General features: G+C 33.2%; 1 protein-coding gene across 1 annotated transcript; it reads left to right on the forward strand.

The window, feature by feature from the left end:
- The first annotated feature begins 3,778 nt into the window (after positions 1-3,778).
- LOC134269383 (uncharacterized) lies at positions 3,779-21,466 on the forward strand. Its single transcript, XM_062751576.1, has 3 exons — positions 3,779-3,856; positions 4,563-4,725; positions 20,880-21,466. The coding sequence occupies exons 1-3, from the start codon at positions 3,779-3,781 to the stop codon at positions 21,413-21,415; spliced, it is 777 nt and encodes a 258-aa protein (XP_062607560.1). The 3' UTR covers positions 21,416-21,466.
- Positions 21,467-24,828: the final 3,362 nt, after the last annotated feature.

A 24,828-nucleotide genomic window follows, 5' to 3' on the forward strand; every position in this document is an offset into this window, starting at 1 on the left:
TGGATGATTTGTGTATCCAACTAATTTGTGTTTTTTCCCAAAAATTCCGTCTGAACGTTTTGGTCCAGTGTATGAGTAAAATAAATGTGCGCTTCTTTGGATATATCATTTGATTTCAATGTCTAGGGTGCCCACCCCATTGGTCATTAAAGAGAAACATTTCAAAGTTTGATGAGAAATCGATTGTCTGAAACTAAAATGAGAATGAATTCTTAAAATTAAAGATGTATTACATATATTTAAGATTACTGCAAGAAAATTTTTTGAATATTATACCAAGCATGTACTTTTATATCTACATGTACGATGGAACCTGATCCCACATCTAATGTTTTGGAGGTCCGTGTTTGCTCTGCTTCTACTTTGTATTGTTGTTTTTTTTTTTGGACTTTGATATTGAATCATGTTCGTTATTTCCGTATTCTACATCATTCCACTACATTTTCTTCACGTCTTTTATTAGGTATATATTAAAAAAGCATTTTCTTAGTCTTTAGCTCTTCTGGATTGTATTTATTTATCATCAGAGTAAACACTTAAATCATTAGCATGTGACATTTCTCGGGAGTTAAAAACTACTATATATCTAAGGTTAAATGTAAATGTACACATGCATCTGTCTACACAAGTGGTAGGTTTAAGAAGCGCCTTAGCTTGAAGCGAAGTATCTTGCAGCTAAAATGCAGTTTAAATAGCCGAATTTTTAAACGGTTTTAATTTCAGTCCTTTGAGTAGTGTTTTCAAAGAACAGAAGGAAAATTTTGTTGTGAAACTGGTAACAGAGCACGTTTACACATGTATGCTCATTAAACATACACTTTTTTCTAATAGGTGGAGTTGGAGCTCTCCAGTAGCTCTTTGGCATACATTCATCACTTCGAGTTCACTCTTTATTTTAACAATAATTATCATAGGATTTAGCTGAACTTGAAATAAGAGTTGAAAATCATAGACTACTATGAATTAAATAAATTCTCAAAACGGGAGCATTCTATTTGTGTTAGTATATTTGAATTCCTGAAAACCAATCTTAAAAACATATTCCTGCATTGCATTGAAGAAAATGAAAGAAATTACCCGACGAAAACGTCCACTGGACAAATATATGAACATATATAAATTAACTGAGAACAGCTTTTACTCTTTAAATCTTTTTATTATATTACATTCTCTATTTTTCATAAAAACCAATTAAAATGTATTTTATGACTGGAATCTGGGCGTTCTTTTCACAACCTATTGAACCTATTGATTCGTATCAAATCATCTTAATTAATATTATTGTTTTAAAATCACTAGTACATATACTAATAGGATTCATGTGTTTGGAACAAAAATGGAAAAAAATGACACATCGATGTTCAATGTCTATACTAACTATATATTTGGGGAAAAAAGTGGGGTGGGGGGAGGGGGGCTTAGCCCTCCATAGCTTCGCCGGTTCCGACGCCTATGGATTCAAAGAAAAAAAAAAACACTCATCTATCAATGTAAGCCTTTGCACGAGGTTTATCTTACATAATGTTGCTTCGGGTTTGAAAAAAAAAAATGGTTTCACTTCTTTTTTTAAACAAGTTTTATATTCACATATTATTGCTGGACCTGATCGGCTTTCCTCCTTTAATTTAATGGAAACGCATTTTCCCTGTAAAAGTCTGCATCATTAATAATACTAAACAAAGATAAACAAACACACACTTACACAACGACAGCTGTTTATAAGCAAACACATGACAAGAGAAGCAGAACCCTACCTAAATATAAACATGGTACTATTCAAATCCCGACCATGCACGAATCTACAAGATTTTTAGACTCAGAAATAATCCGATATTTCATTTGGCATGAAAAATATATTTAAATGTCCTGGCTTAAGGGCATCAATTTTATTTGTGTAAAATATTAGATGCATAGTGATAATTTCCTTTTCTCATAATTATATATTAGAAGCAATCAAATTGGAAAAGGTGAACCTTTCTTGGTCAAAAGGCCAACCACCTCAAACCTTCTTAAGCTTTTGACATTCAAACCACAACAAATGATTCATACCTCATTTTAATTTCAAATTATTTCAAGTTCATTATCGAATTAGTACATACTCTGCAGGGCATATGAAATTTCGATACACGAACGCATTGGAAATATGCATGCATTGGTATAGAATCAAGAATTTTCATTTTTATTTTTAAAAATACAAAAATTGCAACTTTATAGTACTCGCCACCTTGCTTCACCAGGTAATGAATTGAATGATTTAAATAGTGTTAATTTGTGTAGTTACCCCACATTTGTCTAAAAATTTATTAGTTTAATATATGTACAAAGTTTCATTAATATATGACATCGGGATCATTAAAAATAAATCTCTACAGAATTTCGGGACAACCCTATTACTATATAATTTTATTTATTTGTTTTGGACACAGTTCCCTCTTTTTTTGTACGCATTGCTATACAGCAAAACTCGTCTAGTACGAACACGGTTATAGCGAATTCACGGTTAAAGCGAAGTTATTTTGGATCCACAGCTACATAATTTAACAAATTCCTTATATGGATATAACGAATTACGATATAGCGAAGTAATTTCATAGATCCCAGTGACTTCGTTATAACCGAGTTTTACTGTACTGAAAAAAAAATGTATTGTACGCTTTCCGATGCTGAAAAAGAACTGTCTTACATGTACTATTTTAATTTGCATAATGTTAAATAAAGAAAAAATGGGGTTGTTGTATATTTTAGAATTTTTTGCAATCAACAATTATGTATTATTTATATGTAAATAATATTTAATGAAGAAGATTAAGTTTAGGTAAGAATATACTAGTAATCAGGGCCCTGGACGAAATTCAACTCAACAAAATGAGGTACACATGGAAAAAAAAAAAAAACAACATTTAGATGTTTTGACACCAAAGTAGCGTACTGGTATAAACCTGTATTGATTGATTGATTGTTTGATTGTTTGTCGATTAACGTCCCATTAGAAATTTATTCACTCATATGGAGACATTACAATATACCAGTGTAAGGCAAACAAAGTTCATTTTACTCGATATACAGGGACATTAAGCAATGGGGAATCTTTATCATGCCATCTTCTTTAACACCAGTCCTTGGTTTGGTTTTTATGGTATTATGGACACGCAACTTTCACTTCAAGTGCCGAGCGCATGACGAATGGACAGTTACTATATATCTCTTATAGACTTAGGTCTGTTAGGCTGATTTGAACCCAGAACCATCCGATCACTGATTGTACTGTCTGCCGTCTGAGCTTCTGTGATGGTGTTAAATATGTCTATGTGGGTAAACCTTGAAATTATTAAATCGTGAAGAATTTTGAGTTTTTTTTTTTTATTTATACAATGTGGAAATGCATCCATTTTTCAGGTGAGTTTGTGTCTATAATACATGGTTTCAATAGTATCTACTACAAATTTGTCCAAAAATTGGGAATACATGTAATTTTAAATAATATGAAACATGAATCTGACATTTTGAGCATTAAATGGCAATAGTTTAATGAGGTGTTAAGCCGCTAGTCTGTTTGAGAGAGACACTATATTTGGTATTTACATGATGACCTCTGTCCGCTAAAATGGTTTTATTTGAAGAGTAAATAATAACCAATATCTAAAATTTAATGTCATGAACGGAAAAATTATGCTCTTTAGCCAAGCATTTAAAGTTTTAAATAGCATTGCTCTTTATAAAAGATCGGAATATTTTTGGACAGTCTCGTTGATTTTTGCACGATCCACAAGGTCCAACTATGGCTACAACCATGTCCTTCTATAGATATGGGCTTGCTATCCTTGTCATATGGCTGCTTATTGACAGATGCCATTGTGTGAGTATATATATATTTTTTTAAAAACTTAAATCATAACAATTAGTTATACAGATATAAATTATAGTTTCTTCTGTTCTTGAGGAGAAGAAAAGCAGATCACATACTATTAGGAGGATTTTATACTTTGCATAAAGTAATTTCATTTCTTTTAAACGTAAAATGTTAGCCTTGTAACATTTTGAACCCAAAGGAAGCCTTTAAATGACGATTAAGACTCTCACACTTCGCTTCCGATAGAATAAAGGTTGTGTTTACAAATAACTTTGTTTTAAAGCAATATGAGCTGCAACATTGATGTCGGAATTTTTTGTTGCAAGATTTTAAATAACTACTTCAATGACTGAAAAACAGAACGTTAATAAACTTCTCTTTTTTATATTTGCGATGGAAGAACTATTTAAAAAGCTTCGATTGAATCGAAATTACATTATTGTCGCTCTGTACAATAATGATTTCTTATATAAAGCCTTGTTAAGGATTGTATATATGCTTTATTTTAGTCTAATTGATCATAGAGGTTTAAGGTACACACAAATTTATCAAAATAGCACATTATATCAGCAAAATAAAATTTTCAAAAAGTGCAGCTGATATTGCTTTAAACATTATCATTATAACAGTTTGTACTCTGTTTATTTTCATTGACCATTTGGGACATTTTTTTTCTTAAAAAGCAAGGCTTTTTTATATTACTTATTTACAGACCTCTAATGCAATAAAGGTTTCTGCAAAGCCACAAATCAAACCCTTATATCTGAATGTATCGGAATTTAATGGAGACAGTGTTGTTACTATGCATGGAAGATTCCAATGTCCTCCTGATACGACAGCAGAATTTGAAGGGAAAACCATCAGCTTTGACAAAGGTATCTTGTTACTTTTCGTTTATTTATTTTATTTTATCTTTTGCTTTTATTTAAGATTCTTTTATTGCTAATATTTTATCGCAAATAGAAATGTAGTGATACACTGTTTATGTTTCATTCTATACAATAATTGATTTTTGATGAGGTCTACTCATGACTGTACGGACATGGTCAATTATTAATTGACCGAGGCCGAAGGCGGAGGTTAACCAATATTTGACCTGGTGATCAGATTCCTTTATCACGAGTAAACCAAATTCAAAAGTCACTAACTGCTTTATTAAATGACAAGAAATTTTACAAAACTTTTGACACTTTAGTTATTGTCTCCGTCAGATATAAACTCTCATAATATCATGCGTAGTTGAACAACACATTATATATTTATATTTACATTCAGTGTAATTTTCTGTTTAAATTTCATTAGAAATCCAAAACGTTCAAATCTCTATAACACACGCGAAACCTTTTCACTGCGTGGTAGAAAACACAGTAGGAACTATATGCATTGTTATAATCTAGAAACACCAAAATGTACAATGCTTTGATTCAATTTAATTAAAAACTATAACCCAGTTAGATCAACATAAATATTACAAATATGCGTTTCGAATTAATCTTACATTTTTTTCCTCACAATGTTTGTTTGCGTTATTTAACTTGTAACTTCATTAAACGTCACAAAGGGTTCTTACGTCCATTATCCATGTAAGTTTTGAAGGGCGCTAAATCCTTATTAAATATTACAGAAATGAGCAATTTTGTAGATGGACAATAAGAGAATGTAAATATTAGCATTGAATTCATATTTTTGGATGTCTTTGGTCGTATAACACAGCTGGCCGTTCCGACAAATTATCATTCCGCGTTAACGCGCGATATTCAATTTGTCGACAAGGACAGGTGTGTTATAGGACAAAAGACATCCAAAAATGTGAATTCAATGCATAAATATCGACAGCTTAACAACTAGTTGAACATGGAAAACAGTGTTTTAAACAATAAATACTCATCTATTTACTATTCAAGTAGTTTAATCTCCTCAGGATTGGCGTTTGCCATGCTTACTTTCACAAGGACACATATTTTAAAACATGCAATTTGATTGGTTGAAAAAGCCTTTAAGCAAATCTATGGTTGGTGCAAGGGAAAAAAGCCGAATAAACCTCCCGGTTCTTCACTTGAGGTGAACTAATTCTTAGGTACATCTCAGGAAAGAGCTTCTAGACCAATCAAAAATCACTAAAATTCCTGATCATTTAAAAAACCTTAATGACGCACTGTCTTTATTACGTATTTGTAGTAATACACTATTAATTTTGCATTTTCTTTACTTATGCACGGTTTATGTAACATTTCCTTTGGTGATACACCGTTCATTCAGATTTTTGTTGATTATACACTCTTTATTTCAAATTTTCTTTAGTGATACACCGTATAACACATTTTCCTTAGTGATACCTTTTTTTTATATTAATTGTTTCTCCGGCGGTATGCTACGTTAAAAATGAATATAATAATGATTATCATTTTTCTCAAAATATAGGACGAATCTATGTCCATCACGGAACAGAAAGGCGATTTTAAGTCTAATTAAAAAGGAAGGAAAAGCAAAACTCTTTAAAACGGCAATTCTTTTGTTGTTTTGAACTAGAATGAGCGTCACTTAGATTTAAAACGATAGTGAAAAAATGAAACCGAGTGTCTCTTTAAAATGATTTCATTATTTTAACAAAAATCTCTCTTTTTCTTGTTCACATTAATTTTGTTTTACATACTACAATTCATGGTTTACATCCGAGACACAAAAGTGATATATATATTAATCTATAGTAGAAGTAAAAGTGTTTCTGACAATTTTTAAAACATTTTAAGGACACCTTAGTAAATTGTTGTCTTTGTCCTTGGCTGTGCGACCTGTGCTGTGCTTCCTGTAATAACATTTTTTATTTTCTTCTCTGCAATGCTCAGGCAATTTCATCCAATTGTTGCATAAAGCATCTGTGGGTGAAGGGGAACAAAATTTGCAAATTTTTCGCCCAACCCTGGGGCCTGAGGTTGGGGCAAAAACCACTAAAATGAAAGAAATCTTTATTAGTCCTTTTTACTCATAGATATCACGCAGTCAAAGTGTAGGCGTGATCGTATTAAGCACAGTGTCATTCAAAATTGTGAAATTCATGGTCCCATGGTTAAGGGTTCTGGTTCAAGAGCTCCACTGCGAAAATTCTAAAATGGATTGATTCTTTAAAAAAAATCTTATTCTCTGCCCCCGTTTTTATAAACAGGCTAAATGCAACAAATAGTTTTGAAATTGGGAGTCTTTTTTAAAATTGTAAAATTTATGGTACTAGGGTAATGGGGTTCTTAAATGTATTTTAGGGTGGGGCTATTTCATTTATATAGTGAAAATGCTTCATGGTATCATACAAACTACTACACATCTCTATGATGAGCAAGATCTCTTCTTTCAAAATTGTGAATTTCATGCCTCCGGGATCAGGGGTTCTGGTGTTAAAACAGTCTATATACATGTAAAGTAAATGAAAAAACACCAATTCTCTGAAACTCTTCTCCTCTGTTTCTGAGTATTAAGAATATGAACTTCCTATATAATTATTGACTTAAAAGCCTGCATCTTTCAGAATTGTGAATCAGACCTGTGTCAGGGGGTACTATAGAAGGATAGAAGGAGGGGGGGGGGTAATAATATTCTGAAAATAAATGATTGGTTTGCAACCTGCTCCCTGGTATAAATTATACATTTATGATAAGCAAAGACGGCTTTTCCAAAATTTGTAAAAGGGTCAGGTGTTGCTTTGAAGTGGGGGTCTACTGATTATTGCTGGTTCTTAAATACTGTTTTGTTGAAATACAATTCTTTTTGTTCCCCTGATACGCCAATGGGTATCAAGTAACCAAATCTTAGCAATAAAAATAATAATAATTCTTTATTTAAAGAAGGTAACCAGATCAGTGCACGCACTATTCTTCCCCGGGGCCTTCTATAGACAAATAATCGACATACATACATACATACATATATATATAAATATACACAATCAATAAATAATCATAAGCTATTTCTACATTGTTTTACAAATTTTTTGACTTGATGCTTGAAAGCATTGAGTGTTTGAGACATTCTTGTGAAAATTAGCGACATCAATCAACCAAACTTGTAAGAGATTTATTAGGACCCGACACTCCAAACCACACTTTAAGTAGATATGTTTTTTGCATAGAGCAGATTAATATCTGATTTGAATTATGCAAGTAGTTGTAGAGTGTTTCGGCTATTAAGAAGCCTCATCAGGGGTCACGGACATAAATCATGGTGTTTGTTTTAGGTGAGACCGGATTATCTCGTCACCTATATTCTTGTGTTTGCTGTAAGCAATGATTGGTTGAGAATGAAATAAAGTTTTGCATTCTGGATTTCTAAGAATGGTGTTCCAATATTTTAGAATTCGTTTTTTCAGTCCTTTAACGCAAGGGTTAAATTTAGTAACCAGTACTGTAGGGTTACGTAATGACTGTTCTTTAGTCATTTTGATGATGAGTTTTGATCGGTTTGTGTTGACCGTTTCCTTGATAATAGGATCAATTTCCGAAGTAGAGTAGCCTCGCTTTGATAAGTGCGTCTTGAAGTCATTAAGTGTTGCATGTAATATTTCAGGGTCAGTGGTGTTTCTTGCATGTCTAATGCATTCTCCTTTAATGAATCCTTTAAACACAGCTGGGCTATGAGCGCTCTGTCTGTGTAGATACTGAAAGTTATTTGTTGGTTTGATAAACGACTTGATATCAGATTTGTTAAAATTTTGAAATTTCTGTCCTTTATAAACTGTAGTATCAAGGAAGTTGACAGCAGATGGAGAAATTTCAAATGTAAATCTTAGATGCTTGTGACAGTGATTGCCGATATTAAAGAATTCTTCTATCTCTGGTTGCGTTCCATTGAATATTATGAAACCGTCATCACGGTATCTGCCGTGGAAGACAATTTTGCTGGCATGACGAAATTGTGCCATTATATGCTTTGTGATTTGATACATTCTGATGTCACAGATCTCTGGACTGGGGACTGCCCCCATACTTGCTCCTATTATTTGTTTGTAATATTTTCCGTCGAATTCAAAGTAATTGTTTTCCAAGACGCATTTCAGTAAGAAGTTTAGATCCTCAGGGTCCGGATATGGAATGTCTAATTGCGTTTTATTGGCCTGTGTGTAAGCCTCATTTACTGATGAGAGAAGTTCGTTGAATTCCATGTTTGTGTACATGCTCGTCACATCATAAGTAATTAATAATGCGTTTGTTGGCAACGTGAGGCCTTCGATTTTGGTGATAAAGTCCGTAGTGTCTTTGATATAAGTTGATTGTTTTTGTACAATGGGTACAAGAAAGTAATCGCAATATTGTCCTATTTTCCTCGTTGGCGTATCGCATTGCGAGATAATTGGTCTACCAGGTGGTAATTTCCTAATGCTGCACTGACCGTTTATTAGAGCATTGTAAATGTTTGCTGGTATTTTGTGGGTTTTCGGTAAAAGGTACAAATGCCCACATTTGAGTGAAGGTTTTTTGTCATTAAGAAATTTGTAAGTTTCTTTGTCCAGTGACCCATTTGAATGCATTGCGGCAAGTTTATTTTGAATGTTTTCATGCAGTTTGAGCATGTTGGGTTCAGATACTTGCATATAGTGTTTAGATTGCAGTTGGCTTTGTGCTTCTAAGACATACTGGTCTTTGTTCATGATGACAATTGTGTTGCTTTTATCTGCTTTTTTGATAACAATGTCGTTGTTATTTTTAAGAGATAAAATAGCTTCTCTTTCAGCATTTGAGATGCATTTACGCCAACGAGGAAAATAGGACAATAGGACAATATTGCGATTACTTTCTTGTACCCATTGTACAAAAACAATCAACTTATATCAAAGACACACTACGGACTTTATCACCAAAATCGAAGGCCTCACATTGCCAACAAACGCATTATTAATTACTATGATGTGACGAGCATGTACACAAACATGGAATTCAACGAACTTCTCTCATCAGTAAATGAGGCTTACACACAGGCCAATAAAACGCAATTAGACATTCCATATCCGGACCCTGAGGATCTAAACTTCTTACTGAAATGCGTCTTGGAAAACAATTACTTTGAATTCGACGGAAAATATTACAAACAAATAATAGGAGCAAGTATGGGGGCAGTCCCCAGTCCAGAGATCTGTGACATCAGAATGTATCAAATCACAAAGCATATAATGGCACAATTTCGACATGCCAGCAAAATTGTCTTCCACGGCAGATACCGTGATGACGGTTTCATAATATTCAATGGAACGCAACCAGAGATAGAAGAATTCTTTAATATCGGCAATCACTGTCACAAGCATCTAAGATTTACATTTGAAATTTCTCCATCTGCTGTCAACTTCCTTGATACTACAGTTTATAAAGGACAGAAATTTCAAAAGTTTAACAAACTTGATATCAAGTCGTTTATCAAACCAACAAATAACTTTCAGTATCTACACAGACAGAGCGCTCATAGCTCAGCTGTGTTTAAAGGATTCATTAAAGGAGAATGCATTAGACATGCAAGAAACACCACTGACCCTGAAATATTACATGCAACACTTAATGACTTCAAGACGCACTTATCAAAGCGAGGCTACTCTACTTCGGAAATTGATCCTATTATCAAGGAAACGGTCAACACAAACCGATCAAAACTCATCATCAAAAAGACTAAAGAACAGTCATTACGTAACCCTACAGTACTGGTTACTAAATTTAACCCTTGCGTTAAAGGACTGAAAAAACGAATTCTAAAATATTGGAACACCATTCTTAGAAATCCAGAATGCAAAACTTTACTTTATTTCATTCTCAACCAATCATTGCTTACAGCAAACACAAGAATATAGGTGACGAGATAATCCGGTCTCACCTAAAACAAACACCATGATTTATGTCCGTGACCCCTGATGAGGCTTCTTAATAGCCGAAACACTCTACAACTACTTGCATAATTCAAATCAGATATTAATCTGCTCTATGCAAAAAACATATCTACTTAAAGTGTGGTTTGGAGTGTCGGGTCCTAATAAATCTATTACAAGTTTGGTTGATTGATGTCGCTAATTTTCACACTTTGACTAGGGACAATGTCCCACCGGCATCATCCCGTGCATCGCCCTCCCTTGGACAGCGATCGACTTGTGTGGTTTATTTGGTCATCCAACAATCCGGCCACACTCTTTGCTTCTATTGTCTTCTAAGACATTTTATTACCAGCACTTCCTTTACCAAATCAGCACATGTTTGTAAAGGATTGAACATCGTCTTTTACGCTTCTCTTATAATCAAATACTTCGGCTTGCTCAAGTATACACATACAATAATGCCCTTCATTCAATTACTTTGTACCAATGCAAGAAAACCACGAGCATATCAGATTGTGAATACTAGGATATATTGAAGGACCAGATCAGCTTAAACCAGGAAGAATTCATTCAGGATTTGGACAGTCATGTGCAATATTAATCCTCTTATTATCATCATATGATATTAAGACGGATCTTTATTTTAGCCTCATTTTATGACACTATGTATATCAGACGGCTTAAGATCCACAGGATTTAATTACTATAAAATTGGTGTGCATTAGCCACCCATTGGACCAGCTCTTAAACAAACACCGCCCCTTGCACGTGACCATAACGAATCATCGGAATCTGACTATCGGTTTCTTATAGCCACATACTCTTCTTATCCTCTAATCTATCAACACTTATTGATAATTAGACGGATTCATTATCTCATCGAAATACTCATTGTTGATCTATAGCGCCTCGCTATATACAATATATTTACCACCTACTGCTCCTCTATTTGAATGGCTCGACGAATAAATAGACGGAGTAAACAATGCAAAAATGCTAAACGCACTCGTAATTATTTACGGGGAGTTAAAGCTCACTGCAAGGAAACTACGGCCACAGGGGGAAAGTTTGTTCTAAATCTATCAAGATACAACTTATCCCAACATGAACTCTCAGTTCTAAGCAAAGGCTAAAAATTTATTCCAACGCCTAAAAGCGACAATGCTAAAAGCCTGATGCTCAAAGATTTTGAAGAATTTGCCAGGAAACTCAGATGCAAATTCCACTTTGATACCGGAGACGACAATGCCATTCACCCCTTTAACACAAAATATGGCTACAAACCGCCATTTACATGCAGCGAACTCGAGGAATATATAGATAAAACAAAATTGTAACTTTCCTCTTTGGAAATTGCAAAAAAGAGATCAAACATCTCAAATGCTGAAAGAGAAGCTATTTTATCTCTTAAAAATAACAACGACATTGTTATTAAAAAAGCAGATAAAAGCAACACAATTGTCATCATGAACAAAGACCAGTATGTCTTAGAAGCACAAAGCCAACTGCAATCTAAACACTATATGCAAGTATCTGAACCCAACATGCTCAAACTGCATGAAAACATTCAAAATAAACTTGCCGCAATGCATTCAAATGGGTCACTGGACAAAGAAACTTACAAATTTCTTAATGACAAAAAACCTTCACTCAAATGTGGGCATTTGTACCTTTTACCGAAAACCCACAAAATACCAGCAAACATTTACAATGCTCTAATAAACGGTCAGTGCAGCATTAGGAAATTACCACCTGGTAGACCAATTATCTCGCAATGCGATACGCCAACGAGGAAAATAGGACAATATTGCGATTACTTTCTTGTACCCATTGTACAAAAACAATCAACTTATATCAAAGACACTACGGACTTTATCACCAAAATCGAAGGCCTCACATTGCCAACAAACGCATTATTAATTACTATGATGTGACGAGCATGTACACAAACATGGAATTCAACGAACTTCTCTCATCAGTAAATGAGGCTTACACACAGGCCAATAAAACGCAATTAGACATTCCATATCCGGACCCTGAGGATCTAAACTTCTTACTGAAATGCGTCTTGGAAAACAATTACTTTGAATTCGACGGAAAATATTACAAACAAATAATAGGAGCAAGTATGGGGGCAGTCCCCAGTCCAGAGATCTGTGACATCAGAATGTATCAAATCACAAAGCATATAATGGCACAATTTCGACATGCCAGCAAAATTGTCTTCCACGGCAGATACCGTGATGACGGTTTCATAATATTCAATGGAACGCAACCAGAGATAGAAGAATTCTTTAATATCGGCAATCACTGTCACAAGCATCTAAGATTTACATTTGAAATTTCTCCATCTGCTGTCAACTTCCTTGATACTACAGTTTATAAAGGACAGAAATTTCAAAAGTTTAACAAACTTGATATCAAGTCGTTTATCAAACCAACAAATAACTTTCAGTATCTACACAGACAGAGCGCTCATAGCCCAGCTGTGTTTAAAGGATTCATTAAAGGAGAATGCATTAGACATGCAAGAAACACCACTGACCCTGAAATATTACATGCAACACTTAATGACTTCAAGACGCACTTATCAAAGCGAGGCTACTCTACTTCGGAAATTGATCCTATTATCAAGGAAACGGTCAACACAAACCGATCAAAACTCATCATCAAAAAGACTAAAGAACAGTCATTACGTAACCCTACAGTACTGGTTACTAAATTTAACCCTTGCGTTAAAGGACTGAAAAAACGAATTCTAAAATATTGGAACACCATTCTTAGAAATCCAGAATGCAAAACTTTACTTTATTTCATTCTCAACCAATCATTGCTTACAGCAAACACAAGAATATAGGTGACGAGATAATCCGGTCTCACCTAAAACAAACACCATGATTTATGTCCGTGACCCCTGATGAGGCTTCTTAATAGCCGAAACACTCTACAACTACTTGCATAATTCAAATCAGATATTAATCTGCTCTATGCAAAAAACATATCTACTTAAAGTGTGGTTTGGAGTGTCGGGTCCTAATAAATCTCTTACAAGTTTGGTTGATTGATGTCGCTAATTTTCACACTAAATTAGATTCAGATCGAATATTGTATCGATTATTACACTGGAAGTCAAACACACTATTTATATAAGTAGGGTGAGAGTTGAACAATGATTTATATAACAAAACATTTATTTACAATAAGTTGCTCATACACTGTGAGCCAATCTAGTTTATTAAAGAGAGGTTGTGAGGGCGCATAAGAAGGAGCATCTAAAATACACCTTGCAGCACGTTTTTGAAACTTATATACTCTGTCAAGATTTGAGTGAGATGTATTACCCCAAACAGTTAAACAATAATCAATTGAAGGCATAATATATGCATTGTAAAACAGCTTGCGTGTTTGAATAGGAAGAAACTTTCTAATTCTACGGAGGGCAGAAATTTTACGTGACAGTGTTTTACAAACATGGTCAATGTGTACATTGTATTGTAAAGAATTATCTAAATAAACTCCAAGAATTTTTTTCATTTGATTCAATATCAAGTTTTCTGTTAGATACAAACAGATTAATTTCATGCTCAGAAAAATTTGATCTCTTTTGATGCGTACCAACTAACATGCATTTAGTTTTTGTAGCATTTAGAACCATTTGATTTTGAGAACACCATTTTTCAATAAAAGCTATATCCGTTGATAATGTATCTTCAATAGTTTGAGAATCTTTACTTGATGCATATAAAGTGGCATCATCTGCAAATAGGTCTAATTTGGATTTTGTAATACATAAGGGAAGATCAGGAATGTAAAATAAAAACATTAGAGGACCTAGTGTAGATCCCTGTGGAACTCCCGCCGTGACTTGCTGATAAGATGAATGTTTGTTGGACAGATGTACACTTTGTAGTCTTTCACTTAAATATGATCTGAACCATTGTAAAGTTATTGCATCAAAGTTATAACATTGTAGTTTTTTAAGCATGATATCATGATTGACAAGGTCAAAGGCTTTACTGAAATCAAGAAAAACAGTACCAACAAGTTTACCTTGGTCCATTTCATTTAAGGATGACGTTTACTCAGGTTTCAGATAACAGAAAGGAAATTATATAAAGTATAATATGTTAAATCAAAAATTGTTCTAAATGGATAAAATAAGCAAGTTTTAAATCGAAATCAATTAAAAAATTTAATATTTTTTATTTAAAGAAAATATACAGGTACAAAAGTCAATGTATGGTAATGCAGAGGAAATTCGGACTAAATTTTTAATTTTTCATTTTTGTCAAAAATTTTAATTTCTTTCAATAATAATCACAAAGTAAAGGTTAAATGTATTTTTAAACATCAATTTGCAAATATTATATGCGTCAAAGCTCATAAATTATTTCAAATAATTGAATTCTACGAAAAAAAGAAATTCAAAAATATGTACAAAAACCATTCCATACAATATATCTCAATAATCTGATCATTGACCCCATATAATATCAATACCATGAGAATTAGGGCATAAAAAGTAATCTGAGGCTATAGATAGTTTAGAGTTCTTATCAGTCAGATTTTTGTAATATTCGATTTAAAATGGGGGAAAATATAAATATGACAGAGGAATTTCGGACTGTTGTAATTATCACATTTCTGGCCCAAACTCCAATAATTTCTTTATATGATTATATGAAGCAACGCTGTTCCATTGCTATAATATTTCATTATTTAAAGAGTTTAGTTGCTTGTAATATTTTGTGTGTATAGAAAAAATTGGTCATAGTGTGAAAAAGTAAGGTATTTCCCGAAAAATACTCAGGGGCCATTAGCATGAAAAATAGGTCATTGACCTAGTTATTTGAAATTGAAATTTAACACAGAAATCATTGGTGTACAATGTGCAATAGGTGGCCTTTCGTTCTTATCAGTGGAATTTTTGGTCATCTGAGTAAAGGTATACCTTAACCATTCATCTGTAATTTTTGTAAGGGCTGTTTGGCATGAATGTAGTTCTCTGAAGCCTAATTGAGAGTCTACTATAAGATCAAAATCCGAAAAAAGAGATGGTATATATTTTGCCACATGTTATCAATAACTTTTGATAATGTTGGTAAAATAAAAAAAGGCCTTTAATTATTTGGATCTAATCTGTTTCCTTTTTTATATACTGGGGTAACTTTTGCAAGTTTAAATCTATGGGGAAAAATGCCAGTTTTAAAACTAGTATTTATAATATGGGTTACAGGTTTATATATTATTTGTGAAGTAAGTTTCAATAAATGTGACCCGATGGTATCAACACCTGAAGATTTACTAATACAGTAAAACTCGGTTATAACGAAGTCGCTGGGACAAATGAAATTACTTCGCTATATCCGTATTTCGTTATAACTGTATAAGAAATTCAATAAATTTATGTAGCTGGGGATCCAAAATGACTTCGCTATATCCCTGAATTCGCAATAACCGTGTTCGTACTAAACGAGTTTTGCTGTATCTAGTTTATTGAGTAAAGTACTTCATCATGATTTGTGAGTGGGATAGAAAACTTGTCTGCACCCAATTTAGACTGAACAAAATCTAAGAGATCTGTCAAGTCATTTTCCTCCTTACTTATGCCTGAAAGAAGTTCTGCAGAAATATTTGAGAAATGAGAATTAAACATTTCTACTATTTCTTGTGTGTCCTCTGTGATATGATTATTTTTAGCAAGTGCAGCTGGAATATAATTACTAGATTTAGAGGCTAAATTGTTTAGTACATCTCACATTTGTTTTGGGTTTTTGTTTTGTTCTATAGCTGTTTTGTAATAATTAATCTTGGCGTTTTCAATCAGTGATGTAACTTTATTGCGCCATATTTTGAAATTTACAAAGTCTTTATTTTTAAGGAGGCTATCACGTACAGTACCCGCATCGTTATTCTTTACAATTCTATCGTGTTCTATCGTGCGTGTATCCTATCGTATCGTGCGTGTATCCTATCGTATCGTGCGTGTATCCTATCGTATCGTGTTTTCCGTTTATCAGGTTTTGCGTTTTCTATCGTGTTTTCCGTTTATCATGTTTTGCGTTTATCGTGTAGATCGTTTATCAGGTTCTATCGTGTATCGTGTTTTGCGTTTATCGTGTATATTCGGAAACCCTCGCTTTTTATCTTTACTATACAAAGAAACTACTGAGGTATTCCGAGTGTCTTTTTCGTTTTGTTAATAAAAATAAGATTAATGCAACCGAAAAAGAGAAAATAAAATTTTATCCCTTTCTTTTTTATCAATATAAGAAATATTAAAGCTTAGAAGGAAAAAATATAGCGTACTTCATGAATGAATAAATTGATTTATTGATAAATAATTAAATCAATTATCTCACGGTAAAGCAGAGAGTGATTGTCAAAATTTAAAAAGTAACTCTATTTTGCGGAAATGAAATTATAAGTAGATCGATCACCTAGCTGGTCTATTTTGTAAAAAAATAATTTATCGAATTGTATGATTTATTTTGTCAAAATTAAATACTATTAAAATAAATAAATAATAAGCAGGATATTGATATGAATCTTTTTTTCATGCAATATTGTTCATTAATTTTATCTGGCATTAGATAACATAAAAATAATATTTACATGGAAAAACATAATATTTTTTAATAGCTTACCTTTTCGGCGTGGAAATAAACTGAAAACACAATCCATCGGGATGCCAAAAATCAAAATAAATCGAGGACCTTTCCTGACCAGAAAACTGACACGTATGTGTAGCTCTCTAAATGCGGTCAACCACCCCGCCCCCCTTCTCCCCTAACTGACACCTCGGGTGATCACCGTCAACATACCTGTACTGATTTCTCACCTTGGGTCAATTAGTAACCTCGAATACTACCTGGTTCTTATGAAACGCATCTACTTATTTTCGGGATTTTGTTCTTAACTTGTTTGAACAATCTTATCAAAGATTTAATTAAAAATATATTAAATAATTGTACAATTTATGGATTAAAAAATCATCTCATTGCTTGAATGTTAAATAAAAATTCAAATAAATCAATTTGATAAAATGAAGTCCCAAAACTCACTCCGCTGATTTATTTCATTTCGTACAATGTTTCCATTATGTTTATGTAAATAAGTCTTTTAATGAACTTTTAAAAAAATACTGCACTTATGGTACATGCAAGGATCATCGGGTTTTCTACGTAATACGGACAAAATTAATTCTAGGAAACAATTTTATTGATCGTAGAAACGGATGAAATAGTTCTAACATTCTAAACTATGAAAATTAGCTCGCATTATTTTTTACGGTATTTTACTATAAAAATAAAACATAAGGAAGTCGTCTGATTCCGCCGTGACCATACAAGACAAGTAAATATTCACACCGAATCAATTTATAGTATTAATCGATTTAATTCCAAACGTATACAACTTGATTTAAGAATTCAATATTATATTTGGCTATTTGGTTAGATCTTGTTTATCTAATTTTAAATTGGTTACGGACTTTCAACATCCCGACCTTCAAATATGCCTCATATGAGATTACCGGGTCAGTCTAAATAATTTTTAAGGTTTAATAATTCATTTGCCGAATTAAACCTATTTTTGTAATTATTAGTAACAGTACACACAGAGTTAATAGCAATGATTTATTATTATTTAGTCGGAAAAGTCGCATTTCACTCTTTTTATATTTGTTAACTAATTTTTCTGTTTGGTATTGTAAAGAAAAAAGTATTTAACCATTCAATGTTCATTAGTAAATACGAGGTTTTAAGTATCTGATATATAAATGTTTACGTGTACATAAGTCAGAGCTTAGCGTAAACGTACATGTGCAGTTGTAGCAGATTCATATTCTCATGACACAGTTTACATGTACATGTATTAATGAAGAGCGCCATTATTTTAACAATTATTTAGATTTCTATTCAGGAAATTAATTTTCTTGAACTGTTTAGTTCTTGATACATCTATCAAGTTAAATTTATTGATTTTTTAAAGCCGTTTTCTTTGAACCTTTCTTTCAGCCGGTCTTCTACTTGTATTTTTTTGTAAGATATTAATATTTAATTACGATTTTTGGATACAACGCAGATTGTAAGCTTTAGACATTAAATACAAATATTTACTTTATTGCGTAAATTTTTTCCGTGAAATTACTTGGCACTTATAGATAAATTTATTAGATATAAAATTAAAATGCATATTTTTTCATAAATAATAAATCTGTTTACAGAGTTTCAAAATTCACACCCGTGACAAGAAGTTAAAAAAATACTGTCTCATTTAATAATAATCCATTTAATCACTGTCAATGTTTTATAAATAAATAAACAACTTTTGTAAAATTACCGCAGAGATCTCAAGTTCTTTTTAAAATAATTTAATGTACATTATAATTTACATTTGAAGCTCTGCAAGTATTTAAATTAAAATATGATTTAAGTTAAATAATCTTTAATCTTTGAATTTAATTTAAAATAATCCGTTCGTCTTGTCAGAAAACGTTCCGCATTTTGAAACAATCCTATCAGGTTTTGCGTTTATCCTATCGTGAAGATCGTTTATCAGGTCTATCGTGTTTTGCGTATATCGTGTTTTGCGTGTATCGTGTTTTCGTTTATCGTGTTTTGCGTTTATCCTATCGTGCGTGTATCCTGTCCTATCGTTCGTGTATCCTATCGTATCGTGCGTGTATCCTATCGTATCGTGCGTGTATCCTATCGTATCGTGTATCCTGTAAAGAATAACGATGCGGGTACTGTATGTGTTGAGCTTGCTGAATTTCTTGAGTTAACCATTTAGGTCTAGTGTCGTGCTTAACTGTTTTTGTTTTTAATTTTGCATGTTTATCTAATACCGCATTAAAAAGTGAATAAAATTCATTAAGTGCTTCATTAGGGTCAGAGAATAATTCCAATGAATTGTAATTTGAGTAGGTCAATTCCCTGAAGAATCCGTCTAATATCGGACAGCCGAGCCCCTCTGTTTGTACGGAATGCAACATTTTTTAGTAATGCACGGGTACGGATTCGCTGTAAGATTGAGCTACCTATTACAAGAACAGATTTTCCAGATGGAATGTCGGTCTCCAGGGTACGGTTCTTTTCCGGTCTGTTGGAGGTTTTCTGCTCTTTTTGAGCTGACAAGGTTTCCGTGGAAACTGAGAATTCCCTTGTCTCAACTCGGGTACACTATGTATGTCTCGACACGCCTTCTACACAAGTATCCTTTATATCACGCGCATCAACAGCTTTGGTTTTTGTAGGTGGTTCCCTTGTTTGAGTAGTTGCATCTACTAATTGAGTGTTTTTGTTCTGAAGAGAATGCAACTCCATTTTCAGTCTCGCAACTTCCTCAGAAAGATCAGTAACAGACTTTGTCAGTTTTTGAATAATTTGAGAACTGTTACAGTTATGACATGGTCTGCTTTCCATATCTTGCAATTTACAAGGTTTAGGGGTGGAAGTATTTTGTGGCTGTAGCATCCCTTCAATTTTACTAACCTCAGTTATTGGCAGGTGAGGAATTTGTCCAATGAATTCTCGTAGCCATGCAAATCTCTCACTCCCTTGAACATGGATTGTCTGAGTTGATTTATATATTGTCGCTGTAACATTGCCATTTTCTGATTTATAAATACTTCCGTTTTTGAACCCATTTTTGGCAAACAGAAGTTCACTGTTTAGAGTGCTCACAATGTCTTCAGTCCTATCCTCATCATAGTTCAAGGTGATACTCTGTTGGTTGAGTTTCACTCGTAAGAAATCTGGTACATCAATTAAAGAATCTTCATTATCAGCATTAGTTTTTCCGTGTAAAAATGAAAATCCAAAAGTATCCAAAATATATTTGAACAGACTTGTATTTTCATTCAGATTAATCGATTCCATTATTTACCATGATTAACAGCATAGGTAATTACAGATAAGGAGGAGCACTGTAAAACACGTCTGGTCACCTTGAGAGCTTATCTTGATGGATCGAAGTGTACAGTAATGATGAGTAATAAGGCGTCTATTAAAATTATTAATAATTTGGGATCTGGTTTATATGTAAGATATGAACCAAATTCAACATTTGGAATTTAGGTACATAATGCTCAGGTGACCTATGAGGTCCATAGATCTGTTTTTTGCAATTATTTCATGTAATCTAATTTAATTGAACACTCGGAATTTCTTTTTTTTTTAATTTTAGTTTCGAACTCAAACGATGGCTCATCAACCTTTGAAATGGTTCTCTTTGATGACACTTGGGGTTGGTTGCCCCTACTTAAGTTGAAGTCAAAATCTGCCTTAGAAGAATTGTACATTCATTTGAGTGATGCAGTAGACGAATATGTACAGACCAGTTTCTTGGGAAGAAACTGTTTAGTTGGAATCAACAGGTCATCCGAAAAGCAATCTACAACCTATACATCCGTTATTCAGAGCTGTAACAGCGCTTCAGTTAGCGAGAAATTTGACATTGGACTGAATAAGTCTGGAGAGATTATAAGGCTCAATTCAGACGACGTATTCTGCCTTAGATCTAATGAAGAATATCGAAAGTATTTCAAGTCGACGTGTTCTATGTATGTATCCGACGATCCGTTGTATGTTACGTTTTACGAAGACAAGATGGCTGCTGACAACATTGAGCTTTACTATCTAACGTACCAATTCTCACCAACTGGACCATGCAGCGGAACCTGTATTGCGCATATGAAAAGATGGTTTTTCTCAGTCGTTTGATTTCAGGAGATGTAATTTTCTGCAATAATTAAATATTTTCAAGAGGCAATTTTTTTCAAGTTTTAATGAACACTGTTGCTTGGGGTTAATCTGACGATTATTTACTTTTTTGAAAGTAATATATATGCCATTTAGCATTTCCTCAATGGCATGAATCCATGCAACTCTTCCTTATTTGAAAGCAATGGAAATTTAGTCCCGAAGAAAATCTGTGATTTTACAGTATTAAGAAATGAGGGAAAAAAGAAATCAAAAAGAAAAAAAATCGACTTTTTTTTCTTTTCTAAAAGAGGAATAAGAATCATATGGATTCTTAAACCGTGTTTGAAAGAATTTTTATCGACGTGTTTAATCGATATATGAAAATTAAAATTGAAAGGATAAAAACCGTAAACCTGATAGAAAAAAAGGAAAAACAGGATGAAACGTTTTGCTGAAAGAGAATTTAATTTCAACTTTGGAAAGAGGACCTTCACTTCCCTTGTTCAGAGCTGTAGCAACGATCTAAAAGATCAGTTTTTCATTGGTCTGAATAAGTCTATTGAGATTAAAAAGCTTAATTCAGACGTTAACTGCTCTGGTTCGAATTATGTATATGTAACGTATTTCAAATCGAGCTGTTTCATGTATGTATACGACGATCTATCCTTTGTTAGTTACCTTTTACGAAAACAACATGGCTGATGACAATATCGAGCATTCTAACGTACGATTTTGCACGTATTGGACCATGTTACCACAACTGTATTACATATATCCAGGGTTGGCTTTTCTTAGTAGTTTAATGTTAGGAGATATGACTTAACTGTAATGATACATATTTCTAAAGGGGTCATTTTTCATGTTTTTTTTAAACCACATTACTATGCTTTGGGGATTGATCTCACGAGTGATATTTTTTCTTGTAATATATATGCCATTTTGCATTTTTGGTGGATATGAATTCGGATCTCTCTCTTGACATCAACGAAAATTAAATCCCGAAGGAAATGATTGATGTTACAGTATCAAAAACTGAAAAGAAAAAAAAATTACACATAACTGTTCTTGTCTGAGGTTGGGTTTTTTTTGCTCTTATATCAGCTTTATTATAAAAGACAAATTTTTAATTTTCACGGGTGTAAAGCAAGAAAGTGGATACCCAAATGCAATTCAAGTTGACCCCTTTATTAATATCATTCGAATACATATACACAATGCTCTGAATTGCTGCCTATCATAAAAAAGGCAGGAAACCAAAATAACATACAGCTTTTAACAAATCAATCAGTCAAGCATTAAGATGAACACAGCTATGCTTCCCTTGACGCCCAGGAAAATAACCATAGATAAAACTACACTTAGTTAGAAAAATCATATGAAAACTTACAGTCCGCAGCAATATTGCAAGATACACAAAATGAATTTTGGATTCATTCTCAGTTACCTAATATCAGGAAATTCCTATTTATTACAATGTACAAACATTTTACTTGTTGTGTTAGAGCATGCGCTAGAGAATAAATACTAAAAATACCTTTATACCATTTGAACAAAATAAAAAATGCCTAAAACATACCAAGAAATGTCAACATAAAAGAAATACAAGGTTTGGTGACAGATGGGGTAGCTGGTGGGTGCAAAAAATTCAGAAGTTCAATAAACCATACTTTCTTCTGGTTAACGGATCTAATTATAATGCGATATATAAGAGCTTTGCTGCTTGGTTGAACCCTTATATACGGATATGAAAAGGGTAAAAGTAGTTCAATAAAATGAACAGTATACTGCTAAGTATAAAGCTAGGTACAATATATTCAGACACTGTAATTTAATATCAATATTAAACAAGAACGTGTCATATTGATAAAAAAAATCATTTGCAATAATTACCATTTCATGTTTCTTAGTTCTCCTGCCAAATGACAGATTTCATTAATTAATACCTTATCAATTCAAAGTGAAAAACAAATTTCATCAGAAAATTTGTACTTTAAGATCAGACGACACGTTCATAAAAATATACTTTTTTTAAAATAATTTATTTTTTAAGTAAAGATATCTATACAGGTTTTTCCTCACAAAAAATTACGGTTCCTTATCAGGCATTTTGACAAGATTCCATAAAGTCATATTTCTTATATAATTCTCATTGGTAATTTTTTAATGGTAATGACTAGATGCTATGGCGTAAAAGAAGTCGAACATGAGTTATCGTTCATATATCGAGTTGTCGTTCATAAGATGCGTAATACGTCATCACTAGAGACCTATTCACTCGTACATGGAATATTCCACATGTGTTAAGATAAACAGAAATAAAATAAATATTCTTTAATCATATTTATTCGATTAGTAGTTTATATTTATTTCATATGTAATTTACAATGGGGTTATTATATATAAATCCCTATGCCGAAAATTGGAAATGTCAGTATATATAAACAATTTATCAATATAAATTAATCATCAAACATGGATTAATTATAGATAATCGTGGATTGATTTTAATGAAAAATAAAAAGAGTTGAGGTATAGTACTTGATATATTTTCTTTCTATATGTTTATTTGCATTTCGGTTAATGCAGTTTGGTTGTTAAGTGTATTGCGAATGGAGAATGTCCAGGGGGGGGGGGGGGGGTATTACCAACTGGAGACAGGCATCTATCGTTAAATGTGGTCATGTAAGAAACGAAAACCAAAGGTGTTTAAATGCTGCCTAAAGATCCTTGCTCCAATTTTCCACTCATGGGAACACTAACAACTGCCGTTGGAAAGCTGCTCGACACCCCGGGTCATTGAGCAGTGAGGGACCTTTTTCGTGCCAGCACCAACAGCGACAGGGAGGGGTGGAGCGGTTGTTTGACAGAGTTAGGGAGCCAACAACCACACTAAAATTATTGAATTATTAAATCTTATGCATATAATGTCAAGAAAATGGGGCCCTGGTCCCCTCCACAGTGAGGGACCTTTTTCGTGCCAGCACCAACTGCGACAAGGGACCTCGGTTTACACGGTCTCATTGGAGGACCGGTCTCCACGTCCTTCAGAGGGATTCAAACCTGCAACACAAGGATTATCTCCTTAATCCGCGACTTTAAAGCAGACTTTCTTACTACTATTTCACACGGCGACGCAGATTTCAGTGGCGAATCCAGGAATCTTGAAAAGAGAAAAGGGGGAGGGGGGTGCTGTTGTTTACCAGAGTTAAGAGTTTATCAGTGTTAAAATATACAGAAATATAATAAATATTTGTTGTTAATATTTATTAAATTGGTAAATTACATTTTATTAAAAATTATTGAATTATTAAATCATATGTATATATTCGACAGAAAAGCGGGCCGAGGTGGGGGAGGGCGGTGTACTACCTGTAAACTAATCCGCCAGTGTAATTGAATGACTATTATACTGAGTTTGTGAGATAGAAATA

Source organism: Saccostrea cucullata, unplaced genomic scaffold, assembly GCF_032062105.1.
Source record: "Saccostrea cucullata isolate Sc308-1 unplaced genomic scaffold, CSIRO_AGI_Scuc_v1 ctg9297, whole genome shotgun sequence".
NCBI lineage: Eukaryota > Metazoa > Mollusca > Bivalvia > Ostreida > Ostreidae > Saccostrea > Saccostrea cuccullata.